General features: G+C 46.8%; 1 protein-coding gene across 5 annotated transcripts in view; it reads left to right on the top strand.

The window, feature by feature from the left end:
• Nucleotides 1-24,551, top strand: part of FGF18 (fibroblast growth factor 18) — a 79,383-nt gene that overhangs the window by 40,790 nt on the left and 14,042 nt on the right. For all 5 annotated transcript variants that reach the window (XM_054079609.1, XM_054079608.1, XM_054079610.1 and 2 more), the window contains one exon: nt 18,219-18,325. In XM_054079609.1, the coding sequence (XP_053935584.1) occupies nt 18,219-18,325 (107 nt within the window). The remainder of the gene's footprint in view (nt 1-18,218; nt 18,326-24,551) is intronic.

Genomic DNA, 24,551 nt, shown 5'->3' with positions numbered 1-24,551 from the left:
TGGCTGCACTCTGTTAGCATCCCTACTAAGGAGCTGTGACAGCAATAAATAGTGCACACTTTGGTCCCTGATGAATTTTAAGTATTTTCTGAATGCCTGTAGCAAACAATTTGTGCTTTTATGGTGCCATAGGAGCTGAGACCTTCTCAGTGTCTCCTGAGCTTTTTGTCCCTGACTTCTGCTGTAGTCACTTTGGGGATGTGCCTGTCCTTTGCTGATGCTACATGGAATGGTTGAACTTGAAGAATTGCTGGATGGTGCTCAGATTCATTGTGCTGTCATCTCTGAGAGCTGAAACGAGTGCCTAAAAGGCCTTCTCCTCCTCTGCATTCATAGCTGCCAAAAAGGGTGCCTTTCTTCCCAAAGTAATGAGAAAAAAATCCTGTCGTCTGCCATGGCCCTGCCTTCTTATAGCTGTAATGACTTCTGGGTCTTCTCCAACGAGCATTTTCCCAGCAATCACAACTGGATGGCAGCTGCGTTGGCTGGAAGGGTCTGGCCCCAGGCTGTGCCATGGAGAGGAGTCCTTGTACTCTGATGCTGTTTGGCTGCGTCTCTTCCTCTTCCAAGAGCTGGACTGGTGGGACGGAGGGAGGGCTGGATGTTGCACCTGAGCTGTGCAATGGTGACACAAGCCATTGGTATTTGAGCATGTGGTAGGTGGCACACTCTTGGGATCCTGGCTTCAAGTTGGCATGGCTGGTATGGTTTGTTTTGCACCTGATGTTCTCAAGTGCTTTTGGAAGGACAAGCAGGAGGGAAAATGGGTGGTTGGATGTGAGAGGGAAAGCTCTAGCAGCAGGAGACATCATCCCCAGCCACTGGAGGTGGTGAGGACCTTAAATGAGAAGAAGCAGCAGGGAAGGGCCAAGAACAGGATGGCATGTAAACAACAGAGAGATTTAAAAGAATGAATGTCCAAATGGTTTCACTGGTTGTTCAGGGACAGCCGTGAGGCTCACAGTGTGTCCATGCCCCCTGTATGGGATGGGCATGAGGAGTATCCTCACCACAACCCCCTGTTCCTGCTTTGCCAGCTTTTGCAGGGGTGAGTGCTGAAGCAGACTGAGGAGCGCTTTGGGTTCCTAGTTTCAAATCACACATTGAGTCGAGGCAGAGGGTGAACTCTACAGCTGCTGAAAGCTAGTCTTGTCCTGTTGGGATCAGAGATGTTGTCCCAGGTTCCAGCAGCAAAGGAGCTTGCCTAAGGGTAACTTCAATCTAAATCCCAAATAACATTTCTGCTGGTTGCATGGAGGGATCACAGGGCTGGATCTCTGTTACAACTGAGGCCCGATTATCCTCTTTCCTACACTCGTGAAACTCCGCTGACTTCAGCAGAGCTGTTCCTGGAGCTCCTGTGTGAGACTGAAAGGAGATTAAGTGCCCAGCAGTGCCTCCATTCCTCCTGTGTCTTGCACCTTTGTTAAGACCTTGCATTTCAAACCATTTTTGCTGGTGGGAGGCAAATCAAAGCTGTTAGGTTTTAGCCGGTGACAATGGCAGGGTGCTGCGTGGTGTGCCCAGCCCCTTGCCTTTGTGCAACGTTTGCTCAGCGGTGATTCTTGCCTTTATTTCATTTGCTTCTGCATCTGCATTTGTAACCGGTTTTTTCAAGTTAAGTTTCTGCCTGGTGACTCATTAGGAGTAAATGGGCAAAAGGATATTGACTTTACACCTACTAATTTGGGGGTGCTAACAAGCAAATGTAAGAGCTGTGTGCTCACTGGGTAAATTGTTCCACCTGGGAGGACTGGAGGAGGGGAGATAAAAAGCATTGCGGAAAAAAAAAAACACTTTTGTTTCTAGCCACTGGCCTTGGTTGTTCTTGCGACCACAATGAGTTTGGGAGAACATTGACGATCGCCATTGCTTTACCCTTCTTTGAGCTTTGCCAGGATTTTCTAGCGCTGGAACTATTAGACGTGTGTAGGCACGAGAAGAGGCTAAGATTCTAATTAGGAGATGCTAAATATGTTTCCTCGGAAATGAGGGCTGGTGGAACAAACCCTTCTTCCTGCGGCATATGTGAGTGGAGGACGGCAGATGAGTCAGGATGCGCGTCGCTGCCGGGGCTGGCACGCTGTACGTGTGCTGCCCTCGGAAGGGGAGTTAGAGGCATGTAGTAGCTTTAGTATAGCTCATATAGCTACCACCAGCAGCAAGCATCAGCAGTGTGGATACTCATTAGGGAAATGGGTGTATCCGTGGGCTACACACTCATGGCGGAGGGTCATGGTCATGGCATCTCACTCCTGCTGAGGTCTGTTCTCAGTTTCCCTGGTGCTGGGCTCCAAAGTCAGATGCAGATGTGTCTGACCCCCTCCAGTCACATCTCTGACACAATGACCACGTGCCCTTAGGTATATTTAAATCAAGATAAGGATTTCAGCTTTCTCAGGAAGAGCAACCTGTTGCAGGGGAGCTGGAGCACAGCCAAGGAGGGATGATCTCTAGCCCTGATGGTCCTGCTCTGAGCAGAACGCTGAGCTGGGTGACCTCTGATGAGTCTTCCCAGCCTAAATTATTTTGTGATTTGGGGAGAGTCTTTCAACACTGATTGTCAGAATGGAACTGGCAGATAAAGTCATCAGTGTTCGTTGCTTTGAAGGTAATGGCTCCCCTTTGGGTGCATTCAGTGGGACCCTTAGGAATTGCCATTTAGTGGTCTGTCCCTCCTTTTGCTTCTCATAATTTTTGTATTGAGATTTTTAAGAATTTATATTATTTAAAGACTGAGTGCAGGCTAAATTTTGTATTCTGCCACTTTATTCCTTCTGCCTTTTCCCTCAGCTTGGAGTGACCCACTTGTATCTGTGAAGATGATACCATCTGCACAAGGCGATATATAACACAGTTGGTCTTAAAAGGTGTGTGCTGCGGAGTGCAGAGGCACACTTTGTACCAGTGCAATAACCAGTTATCATCTCTACTCCTTTCTGGACATAAATCCAGTTTTCTGTGTACTTTGAATGGAAGGAAGGAGTCCCCAGTCCTGCTGTATCCAATGTTAGGCTCCCTTTAACCGACTGTTGCTCTGCGACTTCCAGCCTCACTCCTCCTCCTCCGTGCCTGACCTGGCTGCAGCCAATATTGGTCTCTCAGCAGGAGGAATCTGAGGAAATGCAGCAAACTTCAGCTCCTGGGGCTAAATTGTTGTGCTGTGTAACAGCAAACTGTGTTGAACTAATTGACAACCAGCTTTAAACGTACCCTGATCAAGCAAATACATTGATTTATTTTTTCCTCTCTTACTGAGTGTTAAACGGCTTCCAGCTTGGTTTCCTCCCCAAGAACTGGATAACTCATCTATTGTGTAGTAAAACTGATGGGCAGTTTTGACCTCTATACAATCCTTTCAGTATGTTGAGGGAGGAAAGAGTTTCTTATACTCCTATGAATGTTTGACCACTTGAAAAAAGCAAAACAAAAAAAGCCCAACCCAAACCCACACACACACCAACAAAAGATGATCCATTTTCTCTGGATGTCTTTGAAAGAAGCTTAGTTTAGAGACAGACTGGAGAGAAAGGCTATTGATTTTGTTTGACCTCCAAACAGACTGCCGTCAGTATATTTTCCCTGTTGGAAGCAGTTCAGAGCTCTGAATTTCCATGTCAGCGTTTGTATTCTGAAGTGCACTGGAGCTTTTGCTGCTTCTTCAATAAATAGCAAGCTGTAGGGAAAGGTATATGTGTATTTCCCTCTGGATCTGCCCGCCCTTTCTTTTTCTCTTCTATATAACTCAGTCACATTGCTGATTAAACATTTAGAAGTCCTTTTAACTGAAAGTCGTGCAGGTTAGTGGTTTAAGCTGGGACTATAAGCAAAAGTTTTGTAATCCCTGTCTTGCTTTTTCCAGTGCTGAGCTGGGTCTTTTCCCAGGCTCTTGCCTGCAGAGACACCCATTTGCTGTACCTGGCATGAGCAGAGAGATGCCTTCCTGTAGACAGTCATAAATCCTCTAAAAAATGCCATCCCTTCTTTTACTCTGATTATTGTCAACCTTTATGTGGGAAAGGCTTCCTGTCTTGCAGTTTCTTCATGCTGAGAATGGTGAGGCCCTGACCCAGGTTGCCCAGGGAAGCTGCCCCATCCCTGGAGGTGTTCAAGGCCAGGTTGGATGGGCCTTGGGCAGCCTGAGCCAGTGGGATGTCCCTGCCCATGGCAGGGGGTGGAACTAGATGGCCTTTAAGGTCCCTTCCAACCCAATCTATTCTATGATTCTATGATTCTATGATTCTATGATTCTATGAAGTCTCCTGCAGTGAGATGTTTGGTGACTCCCATTGTACTGAAAACGCAGTTACCGCTCTGCTCAGCACAGGTTTGTATAGTTTTGTAGTTCATCTTATAAAAAGGCTTATGACAAGTCTCGTGCCCTTTCTCAGGCAATCGACTATCAAGGAGCAGCTTCAAGGGATGGAAATACCTGTAGGATGCTTTGATTGTCAGGTTTCTAAATGAACTTCTTGGAGCTCCTTTGTGATGAGCCGCAGCTGGAGAACAAGTCTTATGAGGAGCGGCTGAGAGAGCTGGGGTTGTTTAGCCTGGAGAAGAGGAGGCTGAGGGGAGACCTTATTGCTCTCTACAACTACCTGAAAGGAGGTTGTGGAGAGGAGGGAGCTGGGCTCTTCTCCCAAGTGACTGAGGACAGGACAAGAGGGAATGGCCTGAAGCTCCGTCAGGGGAGGTTCAGGTTGGATATCAGAAAAAAATTCTTCACAGAAAGAGTCATTGGGCACTGGAACAGCTGCCCAGGGAGGGGGTCGAGTCGCCTTCCCTGGAGGTGTTTAAGGAACGGGTGGATGAAGTGCTGAGGGACATGGTTTAGGGAGTGTTAGGAATGGTTGGACTCGATGATCCAATGGGTCCTTTCCAACCTTGTGATTCTGTGATTCTGTGATTCTGTGATTCTGTAGCAGTCAGCACCTCTCCATGTCGAAGTGTTGACTTCTCATCTCCTCCTAGTTTAACAACAATGCTTCACACGGCAGGATTTTGGTTTGTATGCTTCTGCCCGCCTTGTGGCAAATTCAGCGTAGCAAGTTTGCTGCTGTCAGCACAGGAAAGGGCAGCCCAGCCTGATAAACCTGCCATGATGTAATGAAGCCATAGGCAGTTGGTCAGTGAAGTTGGATGCTTGTTGCTGAGCTTCCCTATTGGCTTTGACAGCATCAGCTTCATTTCTAACCCACATGGACAGTTGTCCCTCTTGGTCCTAATGCTGATCCCCTCTTTAGAGAAAGGGTTGGTTTTCATTGCCACTGCCAACCTCGTGTCTGCTTTTTGCTGTGTTTTGAGTCAGGGTTGAGCCTCTTGGTACGGACGCGTGAAAGTGTGGCATACGCTGACAATTATACAGCATCAGTATCTAACTTTCGCACTTAGCTTCCGGGACAGTAATAGCCCACTGCACCCCTGAAAAATAATGAATGGTGGAAGATGTATTTGTGTAGCCTGTGCCAAGTCAAGCTGAGGTTGCGTGTGTAACTAGTGGCTCCCCCGGAACAGGATTTAAAGGGTTCTTGCCTAATCCACCCTCTTGCTACATCTGAATATGAAATTACTTTAACCCTTTTCAAATGGCTCAGCAAACACCTCTGAGAGGGGTGAGAAAGAGAGACCTGTAACTCTTAAACCTCTGCACAAGCATGAAGGCAAAGAGTCAACGAAGGGAGATTGTGGGAGGTGATGGATGTGTTCCCAGTGATCCCTCAGCCCCAAGCAAGGCATGAGCCTGCCCATTTCTGCCCAGCAGAACTCAGCAGTGTTCTCCCTGGGTGTCCCCACAGCTGGAGCTGCTGGAGGTGGGTCCCATGGGTGCTGCCTGCCAGCCTCCCTGCCTGCCCAGCCACACTGCCTGCTTGTCTCTACCCTGGGAACCAGTGCTGCTAATTAGCCTTCAGCTCCAGTTCCCAAAGCCTGTGTGATCAGTGGTCCCCCTGTTTGCACGCGGCCATTGGGCAGTGGAGAACAGTCCAGAGGGGCTGCTCTGCTGTCTGGGATGATTTAGTAATGATGCAGCAGTAATATTCGTCGACCTGCTGCTTGTCTAGGGAGTAAGTAGTCCTGAACACAGAGTAGTCTGTTTGGCTATTACCCACCTCAGGATTATCATGAAGCTTTGTTAATTAATAAACAAAGTTTTGCCAGAAGCCTGAGCGGCAGGTAATGTGTCAGTAAAACATGTCGTCGGCATCATGGGTAATCACTGGGAAAGCAGCAATGCTATTTGTTACCCTATTGCTTCCATAGGTGGTCTCCTGAACATTGTGTTGGTGGATCAGGAATATGACAGTTTCTTGTTAATGATCTAAATCAAAACCTAAGCACTCATAGAAAAGCAAAGATGCCCTTGTGCTTTAAGTGCCTGTAATCTGTTTCTAAGAGCTGGGTACCAAAATATCCCTTTGATTCTCAAAGGTAATTGTACCTCTTAATTAGCTGGAGAAAAAAAAAAACAACACAACACAGCCTGAGATCTTGCTATATAAATTATAATTAACCCCTTGGCACTGGAAGTTGAGATTTCCTGCCCCCGAGCACAAATGCAAAACGCATTAGCAGCACTTAACGTCAGGCACTCTCGCCCACCTCCGAGGGGTCAGCTCGCTACCCCATAAATACTGTTTGGCTCCCAAGTCCAGTAGGAAAATGGCAGGGAAGCTGCGGAAACCCAAGGGGAAGCACTAAATACACCATTTGAGGATGTTTGACCTGCTGTTTTTTCAGAGCTGCAAATGCCCCAGCGGGAAGGACAACACAGAAAAATAAAACCCTGGTGAGGAGATGGGGAGCAAGGAGAGGGACGCTTTCCGGCGAGCGGTTTTGTTAGCCGACATGGCTGGTTGCTTCGCCATGAGAATGGCTCTTGGCGCTCCCGCCTCACACACCTCCAGCGAAATAATTGTCTGGTGCCAGACACACTTGGCTGTGCCTGTTGTGTGCAGAGCGCGCCAGCCAGGGGCTGTCGGCCACCCACTGCTGTCATTCAGCAGCATCCTGCTTTTTTGTCTCCTTTACATCCGCGCCTGTCGGGGGATGAGCTTTAACTCTTCACACCAAAAGTGGACCTGCAGTGAAACCCCAGGTCGGGGCAGCTCGAGGCAGGGAGGAGGGCAGCAAACAGTTGCTGCGGGGAAGCTGGCCTGAGCTTGCTTGCACCTGCACATCGTCCCTGGTACCCGGCTCAATTCATCACCTTGGTGGAGGGCCAGGCTGGTGGGAACCTGTGTTAGGGGAAACCATCTGCTTTCCCCACCAGGAGCCTGCATGGAAGCTCCTCAGTTCAAGTTTACCGGTTCCTCTGCTCCTATGGGATCCCAGATGGAGAAATGACTCTCTTTTGCTGTGGGTTAGCAACTCTGTGCTGAGCTATAGAGCTCTTGCAAGTAAAATGTTGTTTGCTAAGGGCTGTGTCTTGTCCTACAGGTTCATCGAATCATAGAATGGTTCGGGTTGGAAAGGACCTTAAAGATCGTCTAATTCCAACCCCTCTGCCATGGGCAGAGACACCTCCCACTGGATCAGGCTGTCCAAGGCCCATCCAACCTGGCCTCGAACCCCTCCAGGGATGGGGCAGCCACCACTGCTCTGGGCAGCCTGTTCCAGGGCCTCCCCACCTCCACAGGAAAAAAATCTTCCTCAGATCTAATCTAAATCTCCCCTCTTTCAGCTTAAAACTATTCCCCCTCATCCTGCACTCCCTGACCAAGAGCCCCTCCTCGACATTCCTGGAGCCCCTTTGAATCCTGGAAGGCTGCTATCGGTTGCTAGATTGTGCGGCATGTCCTTGGGCGCCTTGTGCCGTTAGCTCTGGTGGTGAGGGGTGTCATGGGCACTGGCAGCTCCTCTTGCAGCAACAGTGGTCGACTGAGCTTGGATGGTGGCAGAAAGTGTAGGGAGACTTGGCTACTTTGCAGGTTTTCAGGGTGGCTTTATCCTCCTGCGGCAAAGGTGAGGCGCAGCCCTGCTTCCTGGGCTTGGCACGGAGATGTGGCCATCAGGGCTGCCTTTAAATATTTCAAGTCTACTGTGTATAAATAGCAATGGGGAATTTCCTTCTCCTGCCTACTCCAAAGTTATAGAAGGAGATAAAATAGGACAGCAGTGAGGTTTCCTGGTGGGGAGGAGGGCTGTGCTCGCTAGCACGGCGTAGTGAGTGCTGCAAGGAGGGTTTGTCCTTTGAATTTTGTCTTTTGTCTGTATGCCTGAAGATTTTCTAAGTGAATTATGTGCTGATTAAAGATCTAGCCGAAGAGCCCTCCAAGCTAAATGACCTCTGTTTATCCATATTAGGGTGGGTACAGTCTGGACACCTCCAGCAGCGGCATCACCTACCAGCATGGCACCCACTGCCTGGATCCATAGGGCCACCCCCTCCACGGCGAGGAGAGGAGGGAAGGGTGCTTTTGTGCAGGGAGGAGAGAAAAGGGCTGAGAAAAAGTTCTAGGTAGAAGCTCTTCCCCCAGAAGGTGGTGGAGCACTGGAACAGCGGAAGCAGTCACAGCAGTGAGCCTGACAATGTTCCAGAAGCATTTGGCCAACACCCTCAGCCCCACGGGGTGAGTGTTGGGGCTGTGCTGTGCAGGGACAGCAGCTGGACTCGATGGTCCTTGTGGGTCCCTTCTGACTCAGGACAGTCTGATTCTGTGGGGCTGAGTCTGAGCTTTATAGGTGACGTGGGTCTCCATAAATTGAAATTGGGATAAGTAATAAATAATATAATACAGATTTTACACTGTCACATTGGTTCTTTAAGCCCACAATACCCCCAAAAAGCTATTAGAGGTATTATGTCTTTTCTTTGCTGCTCTTGTTTGTGATGCCACGGATGAAGAGTGGCTTAGTTCAGTACTTGATTTCCTTTTTACATAAAGATTTGACATGGATCTCGTTTTCTTAATCCAGATGCTTTACAATACAAATGTGGAATTATATTTGAGTTTTTCAAGTACCTTTATTAAAATGTAAAACTAATTTTACCGTTCTGACAGGCCTTATTTAAATACCCAGCGCCACATGCCTTTTTGTCCCAAATGGCTCTAGAAATAAGAGAAAAAAAAGACTTTTAAAACTTCTCCTGCAATTAAATGCAGTAAAAGGCAAGTAAAATAGTCTAAGCTAGTAAAATTACCTAAGCTATGGACTGCGGGTAATAGCTTAAGAAAAGCCTCGTGATGAATGTGTTTCCAAAAATAAATATATAGAGCCAAAGGTGTTAAAGGCAGGTATAATGATATCCGAATTGTGTTATTTGTGTTGCTGCTGCTCTGAGAATAGTTGAAACAATTGTGGTATGTCTGTAGGGAGAGACCTTTTCTAAAGGAGTGATACTGAGAACCCTCCTCCAAGGTGCTTCACCCCAAGGACTTGCTTCGGCTGCAGCTGGTTCCAGAGGATGAGTGTCTCCGGGTGTTATAGCAGATCAGTTCTTGTCCTCCTCTTTCAGCACATGCCCTGAAATAGTCACTCTCTCATACCCTTATGTAAGAGTGATGATTGTGTATGTCTCATTCAATAGTATGTTATCTTTTATACGGCAAAAGTGAGCATCAGTGCAGCACAAGCATTGAAAAGTCAGATATTTTATAATTTTATCCATTTATAAGAGCAAACCCTGTTTAAAATCTTAAAACATAGAGGAATTTTCCCCTTGTGCCAGAACATTTTTTCTGGTAGGTTGTGCCTCTGCTTCTCTGGGTTCAGAGCCACAAGAATCCCACTGAAAATACTGGAGCATCCTGCAACTTTATTTTCAGCATATTTTTTTTACTAGCTGGGAGAAGGGAAAGTTACAGTGAGTCCCTTTGAGAAAACTAACGCGTGTGCTTATAGTCCTCTCAATAAGATTAATTATCATAATTTCAACTTTTACTGGAGGGCAGTAACTCTCTAACCTGCGTGGTTAGAACGTAGCATCTTATTATATCAGGCGCGGCTGATAATCTTAATTCAACTAACGCTGCAAATACTCTGTGTGTTTCTCACTCACAAATACGACGGTGGAGCCTGGATGGACTAACTTTTGGCGTATGTGAAACCATCGTGGTGTTGGCATAGGGAGAGATTTATGTGCTTGAGTCTCTTCAGTACAGGGATATGGTGGTACTAACATAACATCTACTTCATTGCCAAGGACGAGCAGCCAACCAGCAGGTTGCCCAAGAGAGGTGGGTGAGTGCTTCAGAGTACATGTGGTCTGTCCTACGCTGCTGGCCACAAATAAAGCAACTTTGGAGAAGGAAGAGTACATGGGGTTCCCATAGTTGTCGTTCTCTGCTTATTGTTATTTTTGTGTACATCAGTGTTTATATTGGGTTCGGCTGAGACTGAGCAAGGGAACGGGAAAGTCAAAATAACTTCAGGAGGGTTTGTTCTTGTGGTAATTCTAACCCTCTGTGGGACGGGAAAGGTTCATGCTATTCCCAGACCCAAGAGACTCGAGCGTTTTGGATGCGTTTCAGCAAGGCAGTGCGGGCCAGGTTCTGAGGTCCCTGTCTGTTGGGCTTGACTGTGTCAGTAGGAGTTTATTCAAATGAGAATGATCAAAGACATCAGGTTTTGGCCCTTTATTTTTCATTTTAGGTGCTTTTTCAAGCATAACAGAGCTTCTGAACTTTTTTGAGGCTCATCCTTCACTAATTCCAGACTCGGAGCCTGGCAGCTTGTCAAGCAGCTTTCCTGCCTCTGTAGAAATACTGTCCACTTGAGCTGTGTTTGGAGGCAGCAAGACACCCTGGTGAGATAGAGGAATTTCTGTGCTAACATTTTTAACGTTTCTCTTTCCAAGCCTTCTCCTTAGTCATTGCGAGTGTGCAGGTGGCAAAGTTCAGTGCAGAATTTGTTCACTGCCGCTCCCCACCCAGGCGTTTTTAAAGCGCACAACCTATTGCCTCCAGTTTTACTGGATCTTGTCTAAATAAGCTTATTCACCATCATTGAAGCAACTGCCAAAATATTTTTTGTGTCTCTTATGGTAAATTATGTATAAAACTTCTGCAAAAGGCCAAGTCTGATTCCCCACTGCTTAATCCTGTTTTCATATATCTATAACTGAGTGCAAACGGCTCTGTATCAGGATGACAGTATTTTACATTCATTTTTCACATGGGTAAATGATGGCCAGACCTTGAGTAGTGCAGGCTTGGACCAGTAATACGGTACTTAAAATTTTCGTGTTGTCCTCAGATATTTTTTCTTTATTTTGTTTTTCACAGAATCATAGATTTGGGGATTTATTAAACTTTTATTTAAGTTGGGCAAAATGTCTCAGACCTACCTCGGTGCTTATACCGGTCTTATGTCAGCTAAGCTATCAAACCAATTTCATATGCATGGACTAGTAAAAAACCTCAAATTAGTGAATTTTCATTTAAGCTTCTCCCAGGATGTGGTGAATAGAGATTATAGGGACTATCTCTGGAAGCTTTGTCATCCTTTAGGAGCCTGGGCAGTCCTAAGAGCACTTCTTTGTTTCAGAATCTCCTTTTTTCCTTGGTATTGCCATTCTGGCATAAGCAACACATCTCCTAGAGGGTGGGAGACAGGCTGTCCCCAAGATGGTCCTTGAGATGCTTGAGGAACACCAGCAGCTCAGCATTGTTCCCTGGGTGTGTTTTGTTAGCCACTCGCTGAGCTGGTAGTGGAATTTTTTGGGTGGGCATTCTGTACAGGTGAGACCACTGTAACGATGTCGAGGTTTCAGTACCGTGTGAGTGATATTTTATTACCGGAATATCTCGGTCTGTGCACCCTGTGGGGTTAACTGCTGCGGCGATGTGTCATGCTTGCACATCTGCCCTGGACTGGGTACTCAGGCTGGCGTGGTTGGCACCAGTGTGGATATTTCTGCATGTTTTGGCCTCGTGTCATGTAGACGTGCCCAGTGAGCGCCGACGGGATAGCTCAGCATCCTGGAAAGGGGACAGGATGTCTTCTTAGTTCTAGGTGGTTGTTTGCAGATGAGAGTGCCTGAAAGCACCTCCCAGAGACTGAAGCTCTTTTTAGCTAGTGCAGGGGTGAAGCCCAGAGGAAAAGTGTGCCAAGAAGGGCAACTTTCGCTCTTGTTTCGCTGTTAAAAAGTCCTGTGACTCTGCACTTTTCTCTACTGCATCAAGCCCTTGCGGTGGCTGTAGGTAGGCAGGGCGAGGAGACAGCCCTGCGCAGGGCAAGGGAGGGAGGATGTTCACACCTCTGTGTCCAAAGCCATGCTCCCGGCATGTCCAACCGTGTGGCCGATGGCAGAGCCAGGACCCTAAAGCAATGTAGGGGTCTTTATCAGCACTCAAGGGACTTCCGATGTTTGTGAAGTCCTTTGTGTGAAAGTATTTGCAGGATCAGGTTGCTGCACTGTAAGTGCCTTTGAGGTCTTTGCTGCATTATAGATTTTCTTCTGATGTCTCCCATGCAAATATTTATCCTGTCTGGTTCTGAGAGCTACTGAGGCTGTTACGCGGGTGGCAGGTTCTCTCTGCAGTTTTCCTTTGTTCACACAAAGTGCTCAGTCCTGCTCCCCTTCCTGCCCCAAAATCAGGCATGGAAAAGTGCACAGGGGTCTCGGCAATTGGCATATATTGATGTGTTGGTGCTCTGAGGGGCTTATGTGCTCCAAATTGTGTCTTTTTCTCTCATTGCATCAGCTGACTGGGTAAAAGATATGGTGTTTAAATGAGGTTTAAAAGAAAACCCCATTTAGAGAGATGGCATTTTTAAAAGCCTAGGTTAAGACCGGATTGTTCCCTTGCATGAGCAAAGTGATGGCTTAAAAAAGAAAATACCTGGATCCTGGATCTTGGAGTGCTTTTACTCCATTTCCCCACGACCATCCCTTTTAATAATTTGACATACATATCCTATGCTTGCTCAAGACAGACTCAATGAGCTAATTGCAGTGGTATGTGGGTCAGAGCTCTGCCCCCGTGAGCACCAGCCTTATTGATTTTGGTAGTTACTTCCAATTTGCACCGGAATAATTGAGAAGGGAATTGGGTTGTGTGGGTTATAAGTATTTAAAAGGGTACAGTTTGGAGGAATACACCAGTGTGCAAACAGAACTTGAGGATGCAGCCTAGATTCCCTCACTTGTTCATAGCCTTTATTAGGCCCTCCAGACTTTACCTAATTTTGGCATAATTCCCTTGTAATTACGTCATGGATGTGAAGCGGAGACAGGGTCATTCCCTCCTATGTTGTGGTCATGTAAAGGATTCACGTGGATTTGGTCAGGGACAGGCTGTGTTTGAACAGGTTTCAGCTGTTTTGAGCACCCTTGGCTGTGCTGGGGTTCACACTGGAAGATTCTATCTTACAAGAGAGTGAATTTTACTCTCCCATCAGGTGCAATATATGCTGTGAACTGTGGAAATGCACTCTGTCTTGTTCATAGCATCAGAATTACTAAACTAGAGAGCTGTTCTCCGTCACACACACTGTGGTCTCAGCCTCGACGTGTCTGTACATCCTTCCTCTTCATTAACTGGAAATGGTTTCAAGTGCTGGGAATGCTTTCCCCAACTTTGTAATTGCATCAGAAAAAAGAGGGCAATAAAAGCAACAAAATCTTCTTTCCCTCAGAGAACGTTTTCTTCAGGAAATCTGTTTTAGCTGTCCTGCTGCAGGATGCCCATGGGTGGTATAAGTGGCTGTAGCTTCTTTTTCTCTGTGGCTCCTTTTGCGGGCTTTATACCTGGTGGTGGGGAAATAAAAGCAACGGTGGGTAGACTCAAAGTATCCAATCGTTCTGCACCTTCCTTGTATTTTCCCCTTTCTCTCAAACCGGATGGTGCTTAGGCTTTCATGGTAGGCACATGTAAACCTGGCACTTCTCAGGTGCCCTCTTTCTCCTTTCTTTCCCCATGCTTTTCTGGCTCCCGTCCTCCCGCTCCCAGGAAATATTTGGAAGATAATTTGGCCTGTTTTCTGCTACCTTCACATATCTCCCTGACTTCATGTTTTCTTAGCTGGAAGATAGCTTTTCAACGTATATATGTAATCCTTTTCACCTAGACATGTGAGGAATTCCAGTCTCTTCCAGTGGGAGTTTTCAGGAAGGTTTAGATTAAATGGGCCAATAAGGCAAAAGCATGTGGCAGAAGAGCTCACCCTCTAAAGACATCTTTTCTCTCTAGCTGTTTTTCTTTTCCCCCCTGGAAAATATATCAGAATATCTAGCTGTCAAAGAATTTAAACAATAATACCTGATCTGAAGGCTAGAGTGCAGGGCTTTTGAAAACAAAGATTGTAATCTCTCCATGGAGTGTCCAGGGACGAATGGAGCTGGAAAGCAGGTGTCCTGAGCAGCAGACTGCTGTAGGGACACTGCTCCAGCTTGGTGAGACTTATTTCACCTGAGCTCTTAGTGGAAATTCCCTTGGATTTTACCCTTGCACTTTCATTGTGGCCATGGCATCTTTATCATGAAGACAAATGAGACAGCAAGCCTAGCTCAGCTTATATTTATTTGAATCTTGGTGGTGGCGGCTGAGCTCTTCTCCTGTCACATGTAAGTTGGGTGGGAGACCTCAGCAGCCCCTTCTTCTGGGCCGGCCTCCATCCTCAAAAACTCTTGTTGCAGTATTAAGGACTAGGCTTTATCCCAGCTGATTTTAGCTGACTAGATGTGTTGCCCAAGCTCCCCATCTCAGCTCCTGAGAGAATTTAGGGAGATGCCTGTTGTAAGAACAAGAATTGGCTTGGGTGTCTTAACGGTGGAAGCCAACTGGATTAGGAACCCAACCCTAAAGCCACACTGATCTCTCGTATAGGAAAAGAGGTCAAGGATCCCTAGAAATAAGAATGTGTTTCCAACATCTTAAGACTGATTTTTCAGAAGTGGGTGCTGATGTGTGCCCTTAGCGTGTACTTTGGCAACTAGGAGGAAACAGGGAGCAGACAGCATCAGCTGAACCTCCTTCCTCTGCTCCCCACTCCAAGACATTGGGTGCAGGATGATCTCTGGGGCTCGTGTGCCTCCTTGGGGCACTGGGTTATGTATGCCGGAGTATTTACTGGTGTGGGTGTCGCACGTGCTTGCCCATCTGCTGCTGCTTGGTCCGTGCTGTGGCACTAACCCAGGAGGGATCTCAGCACCAGCGTAACCTTTGCAGCCTGCAGGAAAGGTGACTTCCATTTAGTTCTGAATTATGACATTATTTTATTAGATCTTTAAACTTTATTTAAATTCTTTATTTAAAAAGGGGGAGGAAGGTATCATATTTTAATTAGTAGCGGTGTCAAAGGAGACCTAGATTAATTATTTGAAATCACTCCATCCAGATGGTTTTAATTTTCACAGCAGGGAACCGGCATCTTTTTAAGGTGATATTTTTCAAATTAAAATCAGCTTGGATATTACTCATACAGGCTGCAGCGTGAGGGGGTGGGGAACGCGAGCCGGCATCCCCGTGTTTATCCATCTGAGCGCGGGCTGCCAGGGGGAACCTGCATCGGAGGGGTGCGGGTTGCTGACTATCTGGCAGGACTGCGGATCGAGACTCTTGCACTGGAGTTCTTTATCAATGTTAGCTTCTACTTTGACTGGCCCTAACCGGTATTTCATATTCAGCGTTAGCAGCTTTAGTCGCAGCGCTAAGAATGGAACAGACGGGGAATGCCTTGCAGCTCAGAGAGGAACTTGCCGTGTTCTGTTCTTGCCTGTGTTCAGGCTCTGGAGCCCTCGCTTGACCCCTTCGGTGGGTGACTCCAAGTATGTTTGTGTGCCTGGGTGGGTTCAACACTGTCAATCTCTGGGCAACTCCTTGGTGCTCTGAGTGTTGGCTGTGGTTCTTGCGCCAATCTTTTGGACATCTTATTATGATGACAAAACCTTTCCCTGTGTGCGAGCTGCTGCTCTCCCCGCCTGAGGCTGACAATTAGTCCTCTCTAACACCTTTCTTCGTTTGAGGGGAAGACCTTTCCCAATCACCTCTTTAAAGCCCTGCCTCTGTCTGATCTCTGGTTTGTTAATGCTGTGTTGCATCTGAGCAGCCTCCCTGATCTTGAAGCAGTGGGCTTTCACCGACTTGTACACTATGTTGCTCATCTCCCCCTTGACCCCGTGCCATCCTCCTCCATCCTGGCTTTGTTCATCTTTATATCCTTACTAGAACGGGTTATTTCTGATTTGTGTGGCCCTTCCTCACTGAGGTATGTGGGTACTGCTTCGATACCACCTTGGCAGGTGTGGAGGGAAAGCCTGCAGCACTCAGCTATTGCTGGCAAGCTGCTTTCTTCATCACAAATACCCAAAAACCTAGCTGGGATGCTCCTGGGGCCAAATCCTGCCTGAGGGCTGTGGGTTCCAGCACAACCCACCTGCGCTGGCTGAGTGTTTGTGTTGCCTGCTGCTGTGTTTGCACTGCACAGAACCGAGCTGTTTGTTTGCTTCGAGCCAAGGGAGCCAAGCCTGGTGACAGCGGTGGTGGTGGCAGAACAAGCACAGGTGCTGCTCTCCTTGCTCTCTGTGCCATCTCCCTGTGCCCAGCCAGGAATACGTGCCTCTGCTCACATCCTTCCTCTGTGCACACACTGCAACATCCACTTGCCCACCGGACACCCTCTGCACACCAGCACGGCTAAAGCCTTGACGCACTCCTGGCCCTTGCTGTGAGCCCTGCTACCAGCAGCCCCTCTTGCCCCGCTCTGGATTTCTGAAAGACTTAGATAAATATCCATATTTATGCATGATTGCAAGTGATATTCTGCTATAATACAGGCATTATCCCACTTGCGGTCAGAAAGAAGTTATTCTTTAAATATCCCCTGTGATAACTGTTTTAACAAATAAATCTAAATAAATGGGAACAGCTAGTAACTGGAAAACCTTGAACTTGCATATGTGACTGAGTTGCAAAGGGAAAACTCTGTTTAGGGCCCTTGTGAGTTAAAGTTTTGTGTTATTTGCACTGCTGCAGAAGCCAAAAGCTGACTTTACAAGTGGGAAAAATATTAATGTGTTTAAATGAAACAAACTCCTATGTCTATCCCCATGGTAAATCCTTACAGCGAACATATTTGCTCTTAGAGAGTTTTAAAGTTTGAAATATGAATGCCAAAAAGAATGTGACTTTTTGCAGTGCAGATCAAACATTCTCCAGAGTTTGGCAAAAGCCGTGTTTCTCCGGTAAGGCTCGGGTCTTACAAGCGTGAGTATTTCCAGAGCAGGACCGTGGATTTGCACTTGCTGACACTTACACATTCTTGCATTGTGTTTCGACCATGTCTCCTTTCTCCCCCTCCGTATTGGAGATGGATCTGAACCAAAATGTCCAATCTGCCTGTTCCTGCCTCTCCAGGGAAATTCCTGGAATACAAACCTTGAGCATGACTGGAATTTGTGTTTAGATCAAAGACAGAATAAAACACTGAATTTGGACGTGTCCAGGTTTTTGAGATGATGATGGCACGCTACACATCTGGGTGGCAGCTTGGCCACTCTGCAGATACGTTTGAGTCGGGGCAGGTGATTTATGAAGATGCAGCAGAAATCTGCCCTTTACCATGGCTTCTGGCAACGCTGCAAACCAGCTCTGGCCTCAATAAATGTGTGAGGCACTATGAGATTGACCATATTTTTCCCAGCTAGAGCAGGAATCACAGACCTGGACTGCCAGAAAGCAATTAATGCCCTCCTTGGACTGTAGGTAGACACACAGAGGACATCTGCAGCGCGGGTGTGCATCAGAGAGAACAAGCAGTGCTGAATTTCTTCCTTGCCAGCTTGTTGCGGTGATCTTCAGGAGATAACAGCAATGTTTTGCACCACGAGTGTGTGGCTGGACCACTTCTGTGAAGTGTTGGAGGGCTGTCCTGTGGGGAAAGGTTTTTCATTCTTGTCATGCTAATCTTTTATTTTCACATGAATAAAATCCATGTTCTTACCCTCTGAGAACCCGCTTGCAGCATGAAGGAGAGCATCTTGCTTTATATTGCTGCTGGGGTGGAGGGTTTGGTGTGGACTGATGGAGCGCACATGTATATGTGCATGTTTTGTGCTAAACTGGCATTAAATCTGGAGCATCCACATAGGATTCAGTGGAAACGTGTCAGGTCTGCACCTGTGACCAAGGCTGGAGCTCAGCCCCTGGGTGATTCCCTTGCAGAGCATCCCGGTGTGGTTCAGTAGGGGTAATGGGACAATGCACTGATGAGCTTTGCGTGCTCTCACTTAATGGGACCACACTGGTAAATGTTATTTTTTCTTCTTCCTTTACAAGCCCAGCTTCTAGTGGAAACAGACACTTTTGGCAGTCAAGTCCGGATCAAAGGGAAGGAGACAGACTTCTACCTTTGCATGAACAGGAAAGGCAAGCTAGTGGGGAAGGTAAGTGTTTCCTATTAATTCATTTGTAACATGAGTGTTACCTTTAGCAGCCTCCTCAAGGCTGTAATGATGTGTTTGAGCTTCGCCTGTCAGCCTCAAATGAAAAGCAGGACGGAGAAGATGTGTGAGTCTGTGAGGCAGCTTATGCCCTTCTGAGCCCTCCCCTGTGTCCGTATAATCGAGTTGGGCAGCCAGCCTGGGGATTCTCTGATGGTGCTTTGGATGTGGATATCTCTGCATTTTGCAGTTGTGTTAAACTGACGTGAGATGTCATCTCAGCATCACAGTGTTGTGGTCACCTCCGCAATAACTGTTGTTACTTGATCTTTCTTTGGAGTGAAATTTGGAATAAAAGGGTGAGCTGGGAGGTCGACAGCATAAGACTCCTTTCGGTGGTGAGCCAGAGGATGGTGTGGCAGAGCTAACACTGGAATCCAAACATCATTCTGGGGCTGGGCCTCACAGTTCTAGCGTTACAGGAATATTTTATTACTTTGGATCCCCACACAATGGAAGCATGTAACAAATTACAGCGCGTTCGCCCATCTAGCTTAACTTCTTTCTGAAGTCATATTTTTTATGTCTTTACTTGTTTTGGGAACTTAGGCAGTTCTTCCGTATTGTTGGCAAACCTAGAAGGTTACTAACCAGGCAGGAGCTTGCTCAAAGCTAAGATATCACCAAAAAAAGCTATATAAAATAAAATATCAGAGCCCTGAGAGGCCCTCTCCTCCACTGCCTGCACTTTGCACCATCAGAAATTAAAACCTGGCATCTTTGTGGCTGTGAAAAAGGGAAGCTGCGTTTTGTTTTGAGTCAACACAGCGAAAGCCAGGCTCCCAAACAGAAACCAGAAACCAAATTACTCTGATGAAGCATTATTTACTTTTGTGGTCTCAAAAGTGATACTTGTGGGACAAATGCTATTGCTGGAGAATCCCTCCTGCCACTTCTGTTTTTGTGTGAGTAGTGTGAATGCTTCGGTTGAAGCTAAGCCCAGATTTTGTGCGGGCAGCCGCTAGCAGTGTGCCTGCCCCACTGCGGAGCTGCGTCGGGGAAGCAGGCAGCACCCAGAACACTGCTCAGAGGGGGACTTGGTAATTGGTACACCAGGAGAATTGGCCCAAAACAGCCAATTCTCTGCTTTCTGCACTTCTGCAGTGCAATTATTGCTCCAAATAAGGCACTGTAGTTTGCTCTTGAGCAAAGAAATTTAGTTTTTAACCGCACTTAGACCTTGCAGGATACACAGACCTGGCTTTTTTTTTTGTTGTTGCCTTAATTTTCCATCCTTATGATAGTAGTACTTTTCCCTGAAATGTTATAAGGATAATTTTGTTAATGTTTATGAGGTGCTGATACAGCAATAATGGAGACCTTAGAAGCACCCAAATTAGGTGGGGTAAAGTGAGCATGAAATCTTACCTTTTTTTTTTTTTTAGTAACCCTTCACAGAATCTTAGAATTGTTGAGGTTGGAAAAGACCTCTAAGATCATCCAGTCCAACCATCAGCCCAACCCCAGCGTGCCTGCTAAACCATATCCTGAAGCACCACACCTACATGCTTTTTGAACCCCTCCAGGGATGGAGACTGCACCCCTGCCCTGGGCAGCCTCTGCCAGGGCTTCACCACTCTGGCAGTGAAGAAATTTTCATGTTGTCCGATCTAAACCTCCCCTGGTGCAACTTGAGGCCGTTTCCTCTCCCCCTATCACTTGTTACTTGATTGAAGAGCCCAGCACCCACCTCATCACAACGTCCTTTCAGGAGCTGCAGAGAGCGATGAGGTCTCCCTTCGGCCTCTTCTTCTCCAGGCTGAACAGTCCCAGGGCCCTCAGCCGCTCCTTATGACTCTTGTGCTCCAGACCCTTCGCCGGCTTCATTGCCCTCCTCTGGACACGCTCAACGTCCTTCTTGTAATGGAGACCTTAGAAGCATCCAAGTTAGATGGGGTAATGAGCATGAAAGCTGACCTTTTGCTTTAATAGCCCTTACAACAGGGTGGATCAGCAGTGATACACAGTGCAACCCACATCTCTTCCTGCTCTGCGCTGAGTGTCCAGGAGCATCCTGAAAACATATAGTATATTTTGGCATGATTCCTCCTTTCATTTGTCTCACTGGGCACCAAGCAGGACAGTTCTTGAGGTAGTTACCTTTTGTGTGGTGTAAAGCTTTTGTTTTGTTTTGTTTTTTTCTTTGTTGTGTTTTTTATAATGTTAAGATGGCAAATGGTTTGCCATTAAAAAAAAAAATAAATCTGTTCTTGTAAATATGAGCCTTCCCACCCCAGACTGCTGACAAGTTCATAAACCAGCTGACCTGAGCAGAAGGGGGTATGGAGCACAGCGTTTGGAAGGAAAATGTTCCAGACGTGTTGCCCATATTAACAGCTTCTCATGAGCAAAAAAAAAAAAGAAAATAATAGCATGTCTTCTTGATACCAAAGAATGTGGTTTTAATTAGTATCATAGTTTCAGCTCTTTTTGTGGCAAGAGTTTGACGGAATGCTTTTTAGCCTGAATGCTCTAAACAGCTAGTAAACCCCAAGGAAAACATTAGATAAAAGTTATGCCTGTGCTTATACAAATATTTAAGTTCAGTCTAGGGGTGGAGGGGAACGAAACCCATAAACTGATTGTTTCACGGTCGCCCCGGTACGTTCATTTGGCAAGAGAGGAGCTGTGGGACTCAACCGAGTCTCTTTCTCTGCTCATTTCCTATTGCCTTACACTGCATAATCCCTAACAATACCAGCATATGCCATCTGGCTTTGTTCTCCTCAGTCAGCAGTTCTGGATCCACCACCCCCCCCCCCAGCTGAAAACCTGCTTTGCATTTAGTCTTTTTTGTTTCCCATAATCACCTACAAAGGGTATTACAGACCGGAGCAGGTTGTGGTATCTCTCGGGTGGAACTGGTGATGTGTGCAGGAGCTCCAGAGCTGGGGCTTGCTCCCCACCTCAGAGCCAGTTTTATTGTAGGGCTGAGAAGAGCAGCCTTTGTGTCTTTTTATTTTGGATTATTATGTCGTGGCTGCCCCATCCCTGGAGGTGTTCAAGGCCAGGTTGGATGGGGCTTGGAGCAACCTGATCCGGTGGGAGGTGTCCCTGCCCATGGCAGGGGGTGGGAGTGGATAATCTTTAAGGTCCCTTCCAGCCGAAACTATTCTATGATTCTATGATTCTGTGATTCTATGATTCTGTTTATCAGCAGTTGCACCTAAGCCCACATTTCTGAGCAGAGTCTTTTGATGGAGCTTTCTCAGGAGCCCTAAACCTTGTGTTTTCTCCCTTGCTTGTTTGTTACTGCACATGTGTTCTCAGCCAACTTTGGCCAAAGGACTCGGAGGTGTTTTGCGCAGATTTCTAACTTTATTTGTTGTCACAGCATGCAAATGCTGAGGTCACCGACGCTCTACGTGCTGCTTATGAAAACTTATAGACAGGGCAGGTGTTGTACAGGGAGTGACTTTTCTGTCAATGGCAACCAGCACTGGGGGGAAACGAATTGGATTGTGTTTCTTCATTGATTCTTGGCGCTGTGTTGAAGAAGGCCCAAGGAAGATTTCATTTCATTTGTTTCCATCTGACCATATTTGTTTTGCCTGGGGATTTTTGCTGTAGAAAATGTAAGTCATGAGTTTTCTGCTTTTGCTGAAGTTTTGTACGGACCACTGAACTTTATGGAGTTATATTAGAAGGAGAGGGTTTAAAAGATGAAAGCTCAGAGCAGGAACTTCTGGTAAAACACAGTAGATTCTGTAGATTCTGTAGATTCTGAAAGGTTCAGCTCTCCTTCCAAGGAGAGGTTCGATGTGACGCCGATTTGTGACAAAGCACAGTGTGGCTGGTCACCTCCAATGCAAGAACTCTGACTGCAGTAATTCAGGGTTAGGGGAGAAAGAGGAGCTAATGGTCTCCTTGAAGGAGCTCTGAGCTCCTAAATGTGGTTCTCCTGGTGAGTCCTGTGATTCTTCTCTCTGCCCTAGCTTATCTTATCTCGTGCATTCAGATAAGAACGTCAATAAAGTGAGGACTTCATGTTTCTAAAAGGCTGTCAAAGATAAGTCTTTTAGGACTCCAGAGCAAGAAATAGCAGCCTGGGGTGTGAGCAGGTGGCTGTTAATTACCTTGGCCACCGCTAACTGCTCTTGCTGTGCCTGTCCTTACAGCAAATTGGTGCTACCCAGAACTGCAGGATGCTGCAGAGATTTCCTCTCCCTGTCCTGCCCCAGTCGCCTTGTCAGGAAGGCATTTGCAGCAATCTCTGTGAAGCTTAAACTGGATCTGTCAACACGATTAAAAGATGACCAAAGCCCTGCTGCTAACATAGCCACTGCTACGTGGAGATCAGAGCATCTCCGAATGCCCAGGCACTGTTGCCAGGGAATTTCTCATGTTTCTCTACAAGCCACCCATCTGATCGGCACCAACACTCAGGCCATAGCCGCTATCCATAACGGGAGAGTTTTGCACGGCCAGCTATAAAGGGAGAGGAGAGAAGAGGCTTGTTTTTCTGGACTGACCAAAGGCGGAGGCAAATGGACCTTGGCTTCCCACAAAGCTGCCAAGTGGGAGGAGAGGCTGCGTATTGCAGATCATAGCAAGGGACACATCAGTTTTCAGAGCAAGAAATAGAAGCAGGGAAGGGAAGTAAGGACTGGAAGGAATCCAGAAAATTTGAGAAGAATGGGGAAAGAGCTAAGTGCATCTTCAGTTTGATCCTGAAATTTCTTCAGAAGGTGGTCGAAGCAATGCCATTAATGTTCTTTCATGGCATTGGGTGGACTGCATCTTTTCCAGATCCAGCAGCAATGTCATTCCCTTTTGGTTCTCTCTGTTGTTCTCTGTTCGGTTCATTTTGAGAACAGCTCCATCTCTCAGGGCTTGAAGCCACTTCTTGAGCTCTTTTAGGAAGGAGAAGCAGGTGATGGGTGCTGAAGCCGTCTCCTCAGGGTGGGATGGGACTCCAATGCAGGTGGAATAGGAACAGTATGGTGACTGTCACTTGTGTGCTGTGCTTCCATGTGATGCTGCTCTGCATGGGGACATAAGCTCGACACTTGTGAGTCTGTAGGATACTCCTGCACCACTGTAAATGGGGACAAGTCCTTCTCCTGAGGTAGGATGTGACTATGGAGAAAACTCCAGGAATAGCGTCAGAGTTAGAAAAGCAATAGATGGAATGGAGTCTGTCACAGGTATCATCCCTGCCAGCTTTACAGAGAGTGAGAGCAGTAAAGTTGTATCTCAAGAAGTCCCTGCTCGTTCATCAGTTCAGCTTCTTGTAAGAATTCAAGCCTGAGAGGAGGTGATACTATAGAATAGGTGATTGCCCACCAAGTCCATGTGCTGATTTGCACCATCTCTCTTTGGGTTTTCTTTCTCAGTGAGCTGGTAGACACACACTTTCAGAAAATCATTGTGGTATATATGCATCATTTTAAAAAGCATTTTAGTAGGTTTGGTTCCATTTCTCCTTTCTCTGCCCTTAATGTGAACAATGGGAAAAAAGCTTTTGATTGAAAGGTAGGAACTCTTTATCCACTCGGGGTGGCTAAGTCATTGCTTCAGCTTGATGACAGGTAACTCAGGTGCTGTCTGGGCTCAGATTTTGCTGATGCCGTGTATAGCTCTGAAGCCCTCCTGGCACTTAAAAAGCACAGATAAGCAGTGCTGACCTTGTGCCCTCCAGCATGGTCCAGCTCCTGAAGAAAAGCTCTGCCAGGAGCATGTCATTCGCGCCAGGGCTGGAGGTGGCATGGCTCTGCTGGCCACCATCACCTCTACCCCACCCCTGACCAGCACCACTCTGCTCATACCACTTACAGCATAGACCTGCCTCTGAGGCATAAGATTTTTTTCTGGTGTGATAACTGCTTTCCAAGCCAATATATTTCTTAATGTTACCAGAAAGTTGCTAATACCATATGGCAAGGCTCTCTGTATTTTTGCAGGACAACAAACAAATTGTTGCTAGATGCCAGACTGCTCTGGCAGAGCTTTATCACTGATGCCTGCCAGCAGTAGCCTTTAGGGGATAGTAATAATTTGGGGTTGTTTACATTACAGCTTTAAAATAGGGGGTTTCTTGAAGCGTGTGTGTGTTTAGTCAGGAAAGTTGGCTAAAAAATCTCTGATGGCATCAAAGAGTGAAGGCACTTGCTGCAGCCCATGCATGCGGTGTTGGCTCTGTATAGTACCTCAGGACTTACAGGAGGAA

The sequence above is a fragment of the Cuculus canorus genome, chromosome 14 (genome assembly GCF_017976375.1).
Source record: "Cuculus canorus isolate bCucCan1 chromosome 14, bCucCan1.pri, whole genome shotgun sequence".
NCBI lineage: Eukaryota > Metazoa > Chordata > Aves > Cuculiformes > Cuculidae > Cuculus > Cuculus canorus.
This window is presented reverse-complemented; position numbering and strand designations above follow the sequence as displayed.